Source organism: Ceratotherium simum, chromosome 2 (genome assembly GCF_057802395.1).
Source record: "Ceratotherium simum simum isolate JZ-2026a chromosome 2, ASM5780239v1, whole genome shotgun sequence".
Lineage (NCBI taxonomy): Eukaryota > Metazoa > Chordata > Mammalia > Perissodactyla > Rhinocerotidae > Ceratotherium > Ceratotherium simum.
This window is the reverse complement of record NC_141901.1, coordinates 48,247,363-48,266,176: the sequence shown is the minus strand read 5'-3', so window position 1 is coordinate 48,266,176 and position 18,814 is coordinate 48,247,363. Positions and strand designations below refer to the sequence as shown.

At 40.0% G+C, this 18,814-nt stretch overlaps 1 protein-coding gene across 6 annotated transcripts in view; it reads left to right on the top strand.

The window, feature by feature from the left end:
- The window catches only part of PDE4DIP (phosphodiesterase 4D interacting protein), a 198,988-nt gene that overhangs the window by 80,220 nt on the left and 99,954 nt on the right, over positions 1-18,814 (top strand). For all 6 annotated transcript variants that reach the window (XM_087444629.1, XM_087444580.1, XM_087444575.1 and 3 more), the window contains 3 exons: positions 12,896-12,972; positions 15,751-15,874; positions 16,057-16,232. In XM_087444629.1, the coding sequence (XP_087300755.1) occupies positions 12,896-12,972; positions 15,751-15,874; positions 16,057-16,232 (377 nt within the window). The remainder of the gene's footprint in view (positions 1-12,895; positions 12,973-15,750; positions 15,875-16,056; positions 16,233-18,814) is intronic.

The window sequence follows — 18,814 nt, the reverse complement described above, 5'->3', positions numbered from 1 at the left end:
CCCACATGACCACTTACTTCATCAAGTCAGCAAGGAGAGGCTCTAGAGCAAGGCTCCTAGCAAGACAGCGTCTTAAAACTTAATGTAGTCACAGGAGTGACATTCCATCACCTTTGCCATATTCTGTTGGGTAGAAGCAAGTTACACATCCTGCCTGTACTCAAAGGGAGGGGATTACACAAAGGCATGAACACCAAGAGGCAGGGATCATGGGGAGCCATGTTCGAGTCTGTCTACCACATGATCTTCCCACTGTTTTTGCAGAGATGGGATGGAAAGGAAAGTAAACAAACATGAGAGTGACCAATGGAGGAAGATTTGTTCCTAGGTTTTGCCTTTCCAGCATTTATAGCTCTCAAGTCTGACCTGAGGCAATGAAAGTATCCGAGATTGGTGGTCTTGGTGGTGCTAAGCTCCTTATTCACCCTTTGCACTTGGCTGTTTGCATTGCCACTTCCTTTATCACTTCTGTTTTTCTTTTCATCTTTTTGTTTAAATCAACTTTATTAAGTGTAGAATTTGATGAATTTGAACAAATACATACATCCATGCAATCACCACCACCACACAATCAAGATATAAAACATTTCCATCACCCAAAAAAGTTGCTCTATGTCCCATTGGTGCCAACTTTCTCATACCTCTGGCTGCAAGAAACCATTGATCTGCTTTCTGTCTATAGCTTAGTTTTGTCTATTCTAGAATTTTGTATAAATGGAATTATACAGTATAGATTCTGGTGTCTGGCTTCTTTCACTTAGCATAATGATTTTGAGGATCATCCGTGTTGTTTGTGTCAGTAGTTCATTGCTTTTTATTGCTGAGTAACATTCCATTGTACGAATGTAATGCAGTTTGTTTATCCATTCACCTGTTGATGAATATATGGGTTGCGTCCAGTGATTGGCTATTATGAATAAAGCTGCTATGAATATTTGTGTACAAGTCTTTGTTTTATTTCTCTTGAGTAATTACCCAGTAGTAGAGTTGTTAGGTCAGATAATAAGCATATATTTCAATTTATAAGATACTGCCAAGCTTTTTTCCGAAGTGGCTGTACTATAGAAAATGATTTTTAAGCAATGGCTTGAAGGAAATGAGGAAGTTAGCTAAACAGATAACTGTGGGAAGAACATTCCTGGCAGAGTAAAAGTAGGAAAGCCATGGGGATTGAAGTAGCATGAGAAAGGGCGAGAATGCTGGGAGATGAGGCTCCAGAGGTAATGGGGCTGTTGTAGATCAGATAGGACCTTATAGATAATTTTAAGGACTTTGGCTTTTACTCTAATTGACAAGGGAAGCCATTGAAGGGTTTTGAGCAGAGGAGTGATCTAACAAATGACAGCCCTATCTGACTTTGAAAAGATCATTGTGGTTATCGTATTTTGAATAGGCTGTAGAAGCGTGAGGACAGAAGACAGAAGGGCTATTAGGAAGCTATTGCAGTAATCCACACTCCACATAGGAAATGATGGTGATCAGACTAAGGTAGTAGCAACTGATGTGGGGTGACATGGTGAAGGTAGCACGGACAGGATTTGCTGATAGATTGGATGTGGATTGTGAGGGAAAGAAAGGAATCAAGGAAGACTCCAGGGTTTTTGGCCTAAGTAACTGGAAAGATGGAGTTGCCATGATTAAATAGAGAAGGCTAAGTGTCAAGCAGGTTTGAGGGTGGAGAGTGGGAGTTCAGTTATGGACATTTTGTGTTTGAGATATTTGTTGGACATTTCCAGTGGCAATATCAAGTCAGCAGTTGAATATATAACTCTGAAGTACTGCATGAAGGGTTGGGCTGGAGATGTAAATTTGGGAATTGTAAGCATATAGATGACATTTAAAGCCGTGAGACTGTATAAGATCACCAAGTGAGTTACATCTACCAAGGGAGAAGAGAAGAGGATCAAAGACTTAGCCCTGGGTCACTCTAACATTAATAGTTTGGGGAAAGGAGGAAGAACCAGCAAAGGAGATAGAAAAAGTACAATTGGTGAAGTGGGAGGAAAACCAAGAGTCTGGAGTTGTGGAAACCAAATAAAGAAAGCAAGAGGGAGGGATCAACTTTCTGAAATGCTGCTGGTAGCTCAAGTAATATGATGACTAGGAATTGACCTTTGGATTTAACAACATGAATGTCATTAGTAGTCTTGATTAGAGTAGTTTTGGTGGACTGGTGGAGGCAAAAGCCTGATTGCAGTAGGTTTAACAAAAAATGAGAGAAGAATTGGAGTCAATGCGTATGACTGATGATGTTGAGGAGTTTTGTTGCAAAGGAGAGCAAAGAAATGGGACAGTCACTAGTTAGGGTATGGGCTCCACAGAAGATTTTTAAAAAGATAGATGAATAATAGCATGTTTCTATACCAATAGAATTTTCCAGTAGAAAGTGAAATATTGATGGAGGAGAGAAGGTAAGACTTTCTGGATGTTAGTTTTGAGAGGTAGAATAAGACCTAAAGCATAAATGGAAGGTTTGGCTTTAAATAGGAGCATGGATAGTCAATCTGTGATCACAACTGAAAAGATGGAGTATGTAAGCGCAGATGCTGGTACATGGATAGATATGGTGGCAGGAGACCGTTGGAGTTCTATTCAAGTTGGTTCAATATTCTCAATGAGGCAGGAAGCAAGCTTTATTCTCCCACGATATATTTTCAAACATGTTCCTCAAGTGAGTCACTCTCCCTCATGTGTGCTAATTCCTGCTGACACATCCTTGTTTACACCTGAAATACCTGTATCTCTTTTCTCTGCTCATCCAAACCCTACTCAGGTTACAGAGTCCAACTCAGATTCCTGGATTCCAGTCCAGGCTCAGGGGAGCCTTTCCTCATCACCACTGACAGAAATCATCTTTCACTCTCTGTGCTTTTCCGGCAATTACAGTTCAGATACATTATTTGGCACATGTTATTTAATCCCTGGCTGGCAATTATCTTTCCATGTATACATCTCTTATCTCTTCTTTTAAATTATAAACGCTTTGTGGGTTGGATTGATCTCAAACTTGTCTGTAGCCTTCAGCATAATCTTCAACATTGTTGAGCCTATAATAGAACCTCAGAAAGTTTGTGTTGATTGATTATAAACACCCTAGAAGTTGCAGGTGAGGCTCATCTGTACAGAAAAGGTAGACGAGGAGACCACTTTTCCATCCTTTGCTATCTCCTCCACTTGAGAGGCCCAGAAGCTGTGCTTTCGGGCACGCCAGGTGAACCTCCAGCTCTTCTTGGAACTGAGCAGTCTCTCCAAGAGAAGGGTTGGCAGAAGTAGGAAGCAATCGAATTGAGAAAAGAATCAGTGTAAGAGGAGGAAATTCTTGGCAGTGAGAATTGTTTAAGAGTGGACTGATTTTATTTTGAACAACATCCATTCACCTGATAAACATATAATCGTCTTCTATGTGTGGGCACCCTGCTAGCAATGGGGGCAATGGTGAGAAGATAGAGGGAGTCCCTGCCCTCCTGACACTTACAGTTTTGTGTCTGAACATCTTTTGAGTAGTCCTGTGATCTGACTCCTGTTCAATGTCATGCTTGTTATCACCCCCTAGATAGTTTTGCTTCACTTATAATTAGCTGGAGTTACTTCTGTATTTTGTTGGTTGTTGAATGCCATAACCCCATAAAACTAAAAGGGGTCTTATACCACAGGCTTACCTGTGCTGCAGGTTGGAACATGTCTTCATGTAATGTACTTAAGCTAGTACATCTTTTTCCTAACATCTCATAGAGGAGTGCTGTCCAACAGAAATATAATGCGAGCCACAGATAAAATTTAACATTTTCTAGTGGCTGCATTAAAAGAAAGTAAAAAGAAACACGTGATGTTAATGTTAATAATATATTTAAAATATTAGCATTTCAACATGAAATCAGTATTTAAAAATTGAGATTTTTTGTTCTTTTGTGGTGGTTAGTCTTTGCAATCCAGTGTACTAAGTCTTTGAAGTCCTTACAGCATATCTCAGTTTGGACTAGTCACATCTCGAGAGTTCAGTAGCTACATGTGGCTCGGGGCTGCTGTCCTGGATGGTGCAGCTGTAGAGTCTCCAGTCTAAGTGCTGTCCCTGGTCCCAGGTAGAGGTATAACTTCAGAAGAGCTGCCTGATCATAGGACCTAGCTTCAGGACACAGCTAGGCTTTCAAGAGAGGAGTGACAGGTGTTAGAACTTGGATTCTAGTTCATAATGCAAGCTTCAATGTACAAAAAACTGTCCTGGACTTTGTAGGACACCAATGAGTGGCTTTATCCTTTTTGGAGAATAGAACAAAGTACAAATATCAATCAGAACTGAGAGCTGAATTTGGGGATAAATGTCAGGTCATGTTAGGTGCCACAGGTAATTTAAAAGTATTTAGTAGGCCATAAATTTCCTATGTACCAATTTATCTACAGAAAAATTAGTATAGTTTTTATACTTTTAAACTCCGATGTAAATTTTCACTTAGTTCCCAATTCTATATCTGCTGCCCCAAGAGAAGTCAAGGAAAGCACAGGACGGTTCGCCTGACCTCCAGTTCCTAAGTGCTGAGGGAAACAATCATTCTGAACATGCCTCTCAGCCCTTTCAGTGGGGCCGGGTCCTGTCTCCACACAAGGTGTCCTGGGGATTGCTGGGCTCCAGCTTCACCCCCGGCTTTCACAGGAGGCCTGCACTTTGCTAAATTAAGCCCAGTCAGGCCTATTTGTGAACAGAGAGGCTCCAGCCAAGTGAGAGCGATTGTCCTGCAAAGGAATGTGCTGGGGAGCGGGAGAGAATCACTGAGATCATTGGTATTTATGTGTATGTTTTCACTTGCCAGCTCACTCGGGCCAGATCAACAGAGGCTTCTGGGACTCGACCAAGATTTTAACAGGGTGACTGAGAAGGGTTCAAGTTGGAGATCAATGAGAACACCAAGGCAGTGTGTATATTGGGACCTCTGAACTCAGAGTTTAAGTAAAACAAGCCTAAGACACCTCATGTTTTTCCCCATATTTCTAAATAGACTTTATTTTTTAGAGCAATTTCAGGTTCACAGCAAAATTGAGCAGCAGGTACAGAGATTTCCCATCTAGCCCCTGCCCCCATACATGTACAGCCTCCCCCACCATCAAAATCCAAGGAAACCTTATTTTAATGTATCTTTTCTTGGTTTCCTAAACTCAGGGTTGACAAGAAATAGCTGTCTCTCCTTCTTATGATTCATGCATCTTACTGCCTTTGGGGGAATGAATGTTTGTTGAACACCTACTATATGTCAGGTATTTTCATATACATTTTTTCATTTAATTTTCACAATATCCCTGAAAGGTAGTGATTTTGGCACCTGAAGGAACTAAAACTTAGGTTAAGAGATTTACCTCTAGAATACAGAGGAAGAACTGTGTGGAACATGTGAAACTGTAAAAAATGATTGAATATCTTCACTTTCATATGATTCAACCAATAGAATGTGAGAGTTAGTATTTGAACCCAAGCCAGTTTAGTTCTAAAGTTGACACTCTTTGCATTATACCGTACTGCTGCCCTAAGTACCAGATTCTTTATTTTCCCTTGGCAGTGCTGTAGTTTCAGATTTACATCCCTCCTCCCTAAAAGATTAGACTGGGGAGCTGAGAGGAAGGACAACCCAAGGTATGACATATCTTGCATTGGATCTAGGAGTGTTTCTTTGGAGGCTAAAGCCGGGAGTTACAGGATGGACCTGCATTGATTTGTGTATCTGCTGTTATTTATATCTGCCACCTGTGAGTATTTCCATACAGCCATCTGGTTCTGGGTCTCTTCTGTTTATGACACTATACTATAATTAGCTGTTTAATTGCCCCCATAGGCTGTAAATTCCCTGAGGCCTGTGATTATGTCTGCCTTGCTCTTTCTAGTACCTGTTAGAGTGCCTTGCACATCCAGAGTAGGTGCTCAGTAAATATTTGATGAAAAAACAAATGAATAAACAAATGCTACTATCTCATAAGCCAGCTACCCTGTCCTCTGCCCAGCGAGTACCCTTTCTATCTCTGACTCTGTCTCTCTGTATCCCTCTCTCCCTCATTCTCTCTCTCTCTCACACACACACACTCACACACACAGACACACACACACACACACACGCCTTGGCTGTGTCTGTCCAAATACCTAGTTACCTTAGAACTCGTCCATGGCCTCAGTGCTTTCTCAGGTGTGGATGTCTGTTTGTCTTATCAAGGTAAACTGGGCTGGGAAGGGAATGGAATTGTTTTCAGGTCTCTACTAAGGACTGACATGGATTGGGCTTGAAAGAGTGACCTGAACAGAGTTGTGCCTTTTGGATGTGGATCCTTGTATTTTGTATTATATAAATGGAAACTTTTCCACTTGGTTTTTTTCCATCTCTTTGGGGGACTGGACTCTAAAGCAGGCTCTGGCGTTAGAGTGCCTGGCCTTGTATTCTTCACTACCCTACTGTTGTTTCCCTGTCAATGAAGGCCATTTGGCACGTTAGGTAACTACTGTGTCTAATTTGGGGCTTAACTGAACTCGTAGAAGACAGTGAACCTGAAATCTGTAGAAAGGCACGGATTGTACCTCTGAATAAAATCTTCCTCCACCCTAGGGGCTAAGGACTTGAATGTTTTGCCTTTGAACACCTTCTGGCTAGGCATCTCATATCAACGTAGAAGATGAGCAATGCAAGTGGTATTATAATTCTTATGAGCAACAAGAAGAGGCTCTGATTAAAATTAATTGACTGTATAAAAATATAAAGCTTTGGGGGTGACTTGTCTAAGGTGACACAGTTAGTTAATGACAGAGCCTAATATTTAGACCCGTTAGGGTTCTAGTTTGCTATAAAACTGGGCGAGTGAAAAGAAACTTCATCTACAAAAGAACTCACTCGAAGCTACTAAAATGTGTTTCTAGGGATTGTGTGGGACCAGCCCCTTGTCCCCGGGTCAGGACAGATAGAACCCCTTGTGAAAATGAAGAGGAGGCAGGAATCCTAAGCTGTATGCAGAATTCTAGTGATTCGAGTTGCCCTGGGGCAAGTTATTTCTCCTTTTTATGCCCAGTTTTAGCAACCTTTTATCTTCATTGGGTTAATAATATAGCTCTTGGAGAATATACCTGTCAGTTGAAAACAGAGAAAGTCTTTTAAAGGCTTCAGATAAAAAGCTTTTTGCACAATCATACAGCATTATCCTATCCCCTTTTTACTCACTCAACAAACACATTGTCATTCCACTTCTGCCTACTGTCCATCTGTTCCCGTTTGTTTGTTGGTTGGTTCATTCATTCAGTGCATTCACTACACATAGAGTGCAGGCCCCGGGTTAGTCACAGCTGCTAGCTATTTGTGTCAGGCACTGTGCTGGGTCCTTTACATAGGTTATTTCACTTATCCCTCCCTACAATCCCCAAGGTAATTTTTCTAACCCCATTTTATAGATGAGGAAATTAGGTTCTAAGAGGTTAAATAACACACAACAAGGTCACCCAGCTAGTAAGTGGCAGAAAGGCCTTTGGAGGTCTGCCTGTCCTGAAACCTGTGTCCCAGCATCGCAAAGCTGAAAGGCAAGAGCAAACGACCAGCACAACTGGCTAGTTCCACCACACCCGCATTTTCCTGTCCCTTGGGAGTCTGTAATTTAAAACCGCAAATAGGACGTGTAGAAATGCAAAGCACTATATGATGTGTCAATATAAAAGTACAAAAAAATGATATTATGAGAAATCAGAGGCATAAGAAATGACTTTTAATGGGGGGAGATAAAGTCAGGCTTCACAAGGGACATGGCAGTTGGTGAAGCTGAAGGGACAACAGTGACAAGGCACTGAGACAGCATAGGATGTGTGTGGGAAATCCAGTTAGACTGGTGGAGTATGATGGGCGATAAAGCTGATAGGTAGGGTGAGGTCAAATTTTGAATAGACTCTATTATCAGGCTCAGTTGTGTAAAATTTAATTGCTGTGCAGTTGAAAACTTTTAATAGCTTTTTGAGTAAAGGGAGTAAAGTTATCTCTGATTAGTTAAATTAGGAAACATTTAAATGGTGGAGAGACTGAGGTTGGAGAGACGAGTTATGAGACTATTTACCCTGATCCCAGTGAGAAAGGAGGAGTACCTCATAGGGTGGTAACCGTGGTAACTGTGGTAACCGCGAGGAGGGGCGGGATTGGAAAGAGATTTTGAAATACCGGGTGCTAATCTCTGTTAAGAGAAGCTTGAAGACAGTGTATAGTTTGCTCTGTAGTTCAGATATAATAATAATGTTTCTATGTGCCAGACACGGTTCTAAGTGCATATGTAATATGCAATATGTAGTAATCATTGTCATTTAATTTTAACTGTTATAACTACCTAGGGCTTTTAAAAACATATTTATAATAATTTAATTGAGATAAAATTCACATATCATTATAACTCACCCCTTTAAAATATACAATTCAATGTACATGCTAATGTTTTTAGTATATTCACAGAGTTGTGCAAATATTATCACAATTTTAGAACATTTTCATCATTCCAAAAAGAAACCTCAACCCCTTAACCATCACTCCCCAATTCCCTTATCCCTCGCTAGCCCTAGTCAACCACCAGTATACTTTATTTCTCTGTGGATGTGCCTATTCTGGACATTTCATATAAATGGAATCATACAATGTGTGGTTCTTTGTGACTGACTTCCTTCACTTAGCATAATATTTTCAAGGTTCACTTATGTTGTAGCATGTATCATCCCTTCTAAGGACCAAGTAATGTTCCATTGTATGGGTATACCACATTTTGTTTATCCATTCATCAGTGGATGAAATTTTTAAAGTTATTCTAGAGCTTTGCTATGTCAAATATTTATATGCTTGAAATAAGTGAGCTACTGAATGTCACTTGTACATTTGGATTGTATAGCAATTTCTATTTTGATACTATATTTCCTTATCTACAATGACTTTCTCCACCCTTCTCTATCTTCCTCACCCATTAAGACTTCCCTGGGTTAGGCCATATCTGAACTCCCTCACCAATGATCACCTTTAGCATTTTTAATATGTACCTCGGAATTTTGCTCTTCTCTCCTCAACTGGATTACAGGCATACTGAGTGTAAGAAATACATGTTGGACATCTTCATTATTCCCCACAGGACCTTTAAAGTGCCTTTCCACACTAAGAATGTTGTTAAGTTGGAAGACAACACCCTACAAGAGTCAGAGCAGACCCATTAACACTCCTTGGCTGTGACCACACTTTTCCAATTTAAATTTCTCCCTCCCTCACTCCTAGAAATGTCTTGTGGAATATTTGTGGGAGACAGTGTGCATACTATTGAATTAGTTAATATAATGGGTAATAATGCTTCTAATCTAATGCTGAAAGGATTGATATATTTGCATTAAGATTGTTTTTTAATTGGTTGGACATAGCCATTTCTCTCTTCTGTTTTTTTTTTTTAAGTAGTTTTTTAGGATTCACTGTGTCATGGCTTCTACTGGAGCAAAATTTTGAAAATCTTATTCTTTTTAAAAGGGATAGCCACATTGTGGATTATATGAGAGTGGATCAATTTATAGAGTTAAAATTGGAGCCTTGGAAAGGAGTCAGGTAACTGGTTACTGCTGGTTGCTTTTAACCCAAATCTATGTTGAACTTTACATAGAGTGGAAACCAGTTCAGGAGAATCCTGTGTTTAACATGGATTGCTATTAAAGCTCTGGTCAAGTGATATTTCATGAAACAAAACAACTACTGTCACAGAGAAAGTCTGATTAAACACAGTTAATCTATAAACTCACTGTTAGCCCAGTCCTAACATTATAATGAAAGTTTATTGTATTTCTTCTTTTTTTTTTTTTTTTGGAGAGGAAGAGTGGCCCTGAGCTAACATCTGTGCCCATCCTCCTCTGTTTTGTATGTGGAACACCACCACAGCATGGCTTGATGAGTGGTGTAGATCCACACCTGGGATCCGAACCTGCAAACCCCCAGCCGCCAAAGCGGAACATGCCGAACTTAACCACTGCGCCAATGAGCCAGCCCCTGTATTTCTTATTTAATTTCAGCTTCATCCTTGAAACTTTTCTTTGAGTTAGATGGGTGAATACTTCTCTGGGGACATGGAGAAAAAGAGGCTCTCGCCTCCCCAGCCACCCCTTTCTTGAGTACTTATATTTCCTTAGAAATCTTGACAAAGCATTGACAAGATTTGATGATAAGATAAGCAAACGCAGTTAATTTGGGATCCACTTCAGCTACACTTGAATTTAACGATTTACGTATGAGTATTTACTATGGAGAATGAATAAATGTGATAAACTAATGGTGAATGGAGAAATGTGAATGAATAAATGTCATAAACTAATGGTGAATGGAGAAATGTGATAAACTATGCAGTGACTTTCCTGCAGGAAGAGGTTACAGAGGGTTAGACTTTAATGCTGTAAATTGGTACGTACTTGCATTTCCATGTGGTAAGATTTTGTAGCACCCATGAAATTACTTTGATCCACTGGAATAATTGATCGTGAGATTTAGGATCTACTCTTGTGGAGATGAAACTATTTTAGCAGTTCTATGTGAGACTCATAAACTTTATTGACTATTTGATTGACTAGACATAATGCTGAAGCCTAGAGAAGTAATTCTATTTTTTAATCTTTCCTCTTGTTTTTTTCTTTCCATCCTTTCCCCTCTTTTCTACTTTTCTCAGAAGGATAAAGCTAATGCGAAGAATGTTCAGATTGGGTGTGTATTTGTGTGCAGGTGCCTCACGTATCCCACCTTTGGTGTAATAATTTTCTTTCCTTTCTATAACATAATATTAGTTTAATATGTGATTATGGCCAAGAACTTCAGCTATCCCAGTCAGAGAGGGTAAATTGTTATTTTTATAGTTAATAAATGTAACGTTTTTTTGAATGCTTACTGCATGCTAGGCACTATGCAATGTGCTTTTTGTGTGTTATTTCATTTAGTCTTCTTAACATCCTTAAAAGATAGGTACCATTATGATCCCTAGATGAGGAGGTTGAGGCTTCTGGAGAGGACAGGTGACTTGCCAAGCTCTCTTCTCACCTTCAAGGCCTATGCTCTTGACCACTGTACTTACTGTCTCCATCTATATTCTTTCAGGAGTTAACTTAATGCAGCACATTGCCTAATTCTATAATTTACCACATTCTACTAAATCAGGCAGAAATTGGCCGTGTTTCCTGAGCTGGTCTCTGGCTGAAATGCTGGAGCAAAAATGGAATGCTGGATTCAATTATTGCTTTTATCTTAGAGGAACCCTTCTGGATTTCAATTTCCTTTTCTTTAAAATGAGGGACCTGCAACATATAAATGCTAAGGTCTTCAAATCTGTGAATCACCAAATTAATTGAAGTATTGACTTCATTTTGCTATCTATGATTTAGAACAGACAGAGCCCATGTAATTTACATCCTCCATTTTTCTTCCTTTTAGCTTTAAATATTTTTCCTGGGGGTGCTGAGGTGGCCCTAGTTAGCCTGGGAATGAAGGAGAACTGAAGGAAAGTTGTTGAGCAGCTGTGTGCAAGGCAGTGTTCTAGGTGTTCTGGGTGAATTGTGTGCATGATTTCGTGTCTTCACAAAGTCCCCTGTGGAATAGACATTATTATCTTCATTAAAAAAGAAAGCAACTGCACTATATCTTTGAAAAAACTGAGGCTTCTATGATGAAGTCCATAACATAGCATTAATAAAATTCTTCCTGCTTCATACTATGTTATGAACTTCATCAGGGAAGGGACTAATTCACCTCTGTGCACTCAGCTCTAAGCCTGAATAAAGTAAATCCCTCAACTGACATGTGTAGACTTCCCCTTTAAGTTCCCCCACACCTGCTCCTCATTTTCTGTTCCCTATTTTAGTTAATAGCATGCATTACCACCCAGAAATCTCAGCCTCAGCTTTGCTTCTCCCTCTGGTTAATCTGAATCTCTCACAAATCAGCAGGCCCTGTGGATTCCACTTCTGAAATGTCTTTTGAGTCTTTCTCCCCATACCTCTTTGGCCTCAGACAGTCTCCATCGCTATTCTGGTTAGTTGCCTCCCGACTCATCCGTATATTTCTTCACATCCACCATAAATTCCTTCCTTAACACAGACCTGATCATGGCAATATTTTACCTAAAGCTACCTGATGAGTTCTTGTTCTCTACTTATTCCTATTCAGTCTTCTCAGCATGGCTTTCACAAACTAGTTGCAAACTATTTTCTATACTGATTTCCACTCCACACCACACACCAGGCCACTTAACCTGCGCTGGACACTTCATGCACATCTCACCAAGTCTTTGTCCATACTTTACTTCACTTGGGATATTTTTATTTCTTTTTTCTGTTTGTCAAAATCTTACTTGCTCCTGCTTCACCTCAATAAAAATTAATTGTCCCTTTCATAGATTTATCATCAGAATCCACTCTCACCTTAAGCAAACCCAATTTATGAAAGTCCAATTTTATGATAAAGGCAGTGTATTATTTTCGGAAATGTTCACAGCATAATGTCTTTAAATAATTACATCCCTATGTATATTTAAAATACAAGTGTTTATACAGCAATTTGGTTTTGAAGAACAGACCTATATTAGTAAGAAAAAATTATTTTAATATACACTTTGTCCTCCAGTGCTTTAGTGAGCAAACAAGTTTGGGCATTATCCATCATCCAGGGGCAATGATAAACAGGTTGGGAGAAAGAATAAGTTGCTCAGGGGAAATCCTGAGGCTGTACAGTTCACTCGTCCTTGACTGGTTTACTGATCCATCTGAATCCCCATTTATGTCAAGGACCATGAAGATGGCTGAGACGAGAAGCTGTGGACTTGTGTGTGTAAGACTCAAGTAGGCACCTGGTTCCAGGATAGAGGGTCTGTGGTTAATGATGATTAATGCCTGTGTGCTTTTCAGAACATTGAGCTGAAGGTTGAAGTAGAGAGCCTGAAACGAGAACTCCAGGACAAGAAACAGCATCTGGATAAAACATGGTGAGTTGCAGTTTGCACTAGTTGAACTCTTGGTCCTTTCCAGAGTCTGGCTCATTAATCTGAGAGCAATTGATTTGGAACCAAATTCCTTAACCTTAACTCTGGCATTTGAATGCTGTCTCCAACTGAGGAACTAAAACAATCTGCTTTCTTTCCCTTGGGCTCCGTCTGTTACTAAGTCTGAGAGACTTTGCTACAGATTGGTACATTCACCAAACCTGAGGTTATAAACTTCCTATTCAACAATCTACTAATAGTATCAAGGGCTGACATAGAATTTTGGGAAAATGGGCACTCTCATACACTGCTGGTGAGAATGTGAATTGTGAAACATTTTTGGTAGCCACTACCTATCAAAGTAAAAAATAAGCATTTCTTTTGATCAAATAATCCCTAGAAGGAAACTATTTCTCATAAATGAAAGCACGAATTTGAAAGTATAAATGTATAAGGATGTTTACCATATCAATATTTATAATCGCAAAAACTAGAAACAACTATCCATCAATAGGGCATGGTTGAAGATATTTTAATATAACTATACTGTGGAGTATTATGCAGTCATTAAAAAAGTGAGTTAGCTGTATGTTATTATCCTGGTGGGAAGTCCCTGATAGACTAAGCAAGGGGGAAAAGTGCTGAGTGATGTTTATAGTATAAGCCCCTTTGCGTAAAGACGAACAGTCCTTTCTGTGTGTACATGTGTTTGCTTGATTATGCATAGAAAAAAACTGGAGTTACATACTTGTTAATATGACATCAGGGGAGTGAGACTGGAGTTTGGGGTGGGGAGAAGACTTGATTTTTTTCTTTATATACTTTTGCATTGTTAAATGGTTACTTTTATAATTTATAGTTTTTATAATTTAAAAACAATTAGTTTTACAAATACATGGACAAAGAAATTAGATTAGTGGTTATCAGAAGGGAAGGGGGCTGCGGAGTGGGCATAAGGGGTAAAGGAGCACATGTATGTGGTGACTGACAAATAATAATGTACAACTGAAATTTCACAATGTTATGAACTTATGACACCAATGAAAAAGTTTTTAAAAATTAAAAACAAACTTAGTTTTAAATATTATTAAAATTGTTATTAAAAATAATTTTCAGATTATATCCTGGGATCAGTATACATTCAATCTCATCTGGCATCCCTTCTATCTCTACAGTATTTCATGATATTTAGGAGACAGTCCAGAAAGATCAGAATACTCAAAACCAGATTCATTTACACACAATATGCTGTCATTACTAAATACTAAGGCATTAAGTGAGCTCATAGACTTTAGGAAAACTTATAATAAAAATTGAGTAATAAAATTTGAAATTTGTGTAATGCTTTTCAAAATTTTTATGTCATTTCAACTTTTAATTAGTTGGCATTATCCTTTTTTAGAAATGAGAAAACTAAGGTACAGAGCATTAAAGTCCTCTCAAATGAATGGCAGAACCCACATCTTCTGGCATCAAGTTCAAGGCTCTTCTGACTTGACAACAGCTGTAGCCTATTAAATCAGGAATTCCTGGCTAACTGAGTTACTCAGAAAATGTATAACTTCCATTCCCAAGATATTGTGGTTAGCTGTTCCATTTATCAAGGAATATAGAGTCAAAGTAAAAGTAAATGATTCCTGAAGTCTGCCTATTTAGAGGTCTTGGGTTATTCTCTTGACTTATGTCCCTTGTACGACCAAGACTCTTCTACTCCCAGAAAGCTGTATAATGCCATGGGAGCTAAAGATAAATATAGCCTCTGGGATAGTGCCAAGTGGTGTCCACTATAACCAATGAATCCTCTAATCTTTTGAGAAGCCCCATTTGGTCTCCATGGACACAACCTTCTGGCCCAAATATTAAAGTACCACTGGGCTTTAGAGCAGCTTTGATTTATCATGAGCCTATGAAGGTTCTATATTGTTCTCTGCCCTGAGATCAAGAAGATGGCCTGTGGTTCTCAACAAATGGCTTAAAACAGGAATAAAACCAAACCGGAATTAAGATCATTCAGCTCTTGATACTGCCCCAAAATTTCTAATCCTCAAACATCCAAGGGCAGCTGCTGTTAGCTATAAATAAGCTGGTGACACCTTACCCGCTTCATGCTAGCGCCTGGACATTCATTCCTAAAGACATCAGAGAAGCAAAGCTGGGCCAGAACCCTGAGCTTCCATAGATTAAATGTCTGCTCTCTGCATGGACCATGGGAAAACTGGATAGAACTCTGAATAGGTAGCCCAGATTCAAGACAATCGATAGGTTGCTGGCTGTAAAATAGGAGAGCATTTCTGTGGCTGGCCAAATGGATATTCCATCCCAGCAACCTAAATAGAAGGACCACTTTAAATTCAAATAGCAAGAAGATAGGGAACTAGCAAAGCACTCTGGGAGGGCAGTCTAACTGGAAGAGTCCAGGAACAGGTGATAGTGAACATGGATGCAGTGTTCTGAACCATTTATGACTACCTGCCTTCCAAATGAAAGATTCTCCTCTTGAAGCTATAGCAATAATGAAGCCTCTAGGGAGTCAAGTATGTTCGATTGACAAGCAACAAAAACCTGGAGTTCCTAAAAGATTATCTGAAAAGGTTGGAAAGAGTAGTATCACAAATAATTGCAGAGAAAAAAAAATGCTTCATTTTTTTCTTATCAGTAACTTCCTAAGAGGTTCCAGAGGTTGAAGACCGACAGTGCCTCTGAATTACTGAAACAACTTTAATGAGTCTACTTGCTAAATTGTATGACTGGCTCTAACTGGCTGATGCTCTATGGTTTTAGGGCTGATGTGGAGAATCTCAACAGCCATAATGAAGCTGAGCTCCGGCGCCAGTTTGAGGAGAGACAGCAGGAGACGGAGCATGTTTACGAGCTCCTGGAGAACAAGATCCAGCTTCTGCAGGAGGTGAGCAGGAGTCCCAGAGGTCCATGCGGTCCTTTTTCACCTCTTCCCCTGCTGCTCTGCCTCCTGGCATGCACCTTTTCCCTCCTGACTTTCCTTCCCAAGCTCTGCAAATGTCCCTGTGCTTTAGGGTTCCTAACTTGGGTGGGGACTTTGCAGCCTCTCAGTTTTTGTTCTTTTTGCAGGAATCCAGGCTAGCAAAGAATGAAGCCGCGCGGATGGCGGCTCTGGTAGAAGCAGAGAAAGAGTGTAACCTGGAGCTCTCAGAGAAACTGAAGGGAGTCACCAAGGAAAGGGAGGATGCACCAGGAGACCGAGCCAAGCCTGACCAATACACTGAGGCCCTGGCCCAGAGAGACAGGTAGGTGCCTTTGGTGCTCTACCTGTCACTTGTCTTTTGCCTGTTCTCTATGAGAGCATACAGCAGCTGCACTGTTCTCTTTTAAGGGCTTACTGTGGACCTTCACCATTTCCAAGACTTTATGGCTCCACACCCAAGAATTTCTTTTTAGAGTTGAGTCTTCAATGGTTGGCAATCAAGAGACTTCAGTAGGTATAAGTAGAACAACGGTCAGATGGTGGCAGGCAGGAGACATGGATTCCCTTATGCACATTTATTGAGCACCTGCCACCTGCCAGACACTGGGCTAAGCACTAAGGTTACAGAGGTGGAAGACCCAGCTCCTCTTATCTAGAAACATGTTACATGATTTTAATAAGTTCTCTGAAAGAAGTAACATGAGATGCTCTGGGGTCATGTAGGATTGTCATCTATTCCAGACTAAAAGAGCAAGGTGCCATTGAAGGTTTCCTGGAGGAGGTGAAATCTGAGCTGGGTTTTGACGAATGAATAGGAGTTAGAAGAAGTAGTGTAGGAAGTGTGTGGGGAAGGGAAATGTACTGTGTAGAAGGAGAAACAACGGAGGGGAAACACAGAGAAGGGCATATTTTAAGACCTGCAAATAGTTCTGCAGAACTAGAGCAGAGGGTCTAGGGCAGACTAGTGAGAGGTAAGCTGCATTGAGAATAGGAGTCTGATTGTGCCACCTTTGTATGCCATCATAAGGAACTTGAATGTTCTCTCACTGTCTGGGTTACTGCAGCAACTTCCTAACTATTCTCTTTACTTCCGGTCCTGCTCTTCTCCATTCCATCCCCATCTAACAATTCACAGCAGTTTTGAAGTGGAAAATTCAACAATATCAAATTGACAAATAATTTAGCCTCTTAGATGCATGATACTATGGTGGCTTAAAAAGTCTTAAGTGGTTTTTAACTCAATAGGTGAAAAACATACAGTGTACACACAATGACCTACGTGAGCTTTTTGAAACACAAATGCGATCATGTCATTGCAGAGCCACTTAAAAAGCTCTCCCAGCATCTTCAGGAGATAAGATCCATTCTCCTTAGCCTGGCCATCAAAGCCTTTTATGATCTGACCCCTGATTTCTCCCAGACTCATCCTCCGTCCTCCACGACCTGGTCACACTTCAGTGATGCTAGACCAGTAATAATAATGATGGCCGAGGGTTGTTGAGCAATTACTATAAAGGTGAGCTGAGTACTTCACATTCTTGTTTAATTCTCCTAACAATCCTATGAGTTAGGGATTATTATACTTTATAAATGAAGAAATTGCATTTAGAGAGTTGTGTAACGTGGTTTCTGGCTTTGCTGGAATCCAAACCCTGAAGCCTCATTGCTCCAGAAGCATACGGTGCTATGTCAGGTCTCCAGAATTTTGCTCATGCCCTTCCTGCTGTGGGAAACATCTGTCTTTCTCCCTCCTGGTGAACTCCTGTTCTTTCCTCAGAACTCACTAAGGCATCAATCGTTACTTCTGTGAAGGCTTTTGCGATAGCAGAATTAAGTCTTTATATTGCTGCTTTGTTTTGTATACACATCCATTATTGACAATTCTCAGTGTGGTGTTGTATTTTCTTTCAGATCTTCCCTGCTAGATTCCCTGAGACTCTGCCTCATCTCTGTATCCCAATAAACACTTGTTAAGCTAAAGAAAAAAAGAAGGAGCAGAAAACATATGCACACCTGACAAGTAAATTGAGGGAGTTCATATCAGATGGCCTTGAACAGCTTTATAAAGGTGGAGAATAGATTATCTGTAGAGACCGAGGGTCAAAGGGATGAATGAAGTGAGGCTTGAGAATGGTAGAGACGTTCTAGCACAGATCCCATGGGGAATTTGATAAAGAGTCCACATTCATCATCATAGTTATCATTACAGCCTGTATTTGTATAACATTTTTAAGTTTTTAAAGTTCTCTTTCATCCCCAAATCTTAGCTGATCCTCATACCCTAAATGAATTTATAATTTGTGAGATTCCTGCTTGATTTTCTGGTACTCTTTACCTTTCTGCCAAACTATTTTCCTCTTAAGGTGCTATCATTATCTTACACGCTTACACAGGAACAATAACGATTGGAAACATTTCATCTAGTACCAGCACATTTTCTAAGGAGAGATATCTCTAGTACTCTAAGACTTACAGAGAAACAGCAAGACATGCCTTGTACATAGTAGGTGAGGAATAACTGTTGATTTGAACCTGTGATTTGTATACTTCAGCACAGAATGCACCATCTTCTACAACTTAATCCTAGTCCAAATTTCCAGCCTCTTCTCCAGCCATTGTCTCTTCCCTCCAACCTTTCACCCTTCCCCTTCCAGTGACTCCTCCCCAAATATATTTTGGATCTTTGTGCCTTCATTCCTTTGTTCAAGCTCCTCCCTCTGAGCCTGGAAAATGACCCAGTCTTCATAATCTCTTCTCCTGAGCTTCCCCCAGACTCCTCCACGTCAAATGAATCACTTCTTTATCTTTCTTCCTACATGCAGCTTCCTACAGCTCCCTGCAGCCCCGGATGTGCTATATGGTATATACCTCTGGAATGGTAGCGCTTGTTACATTCTATTACTG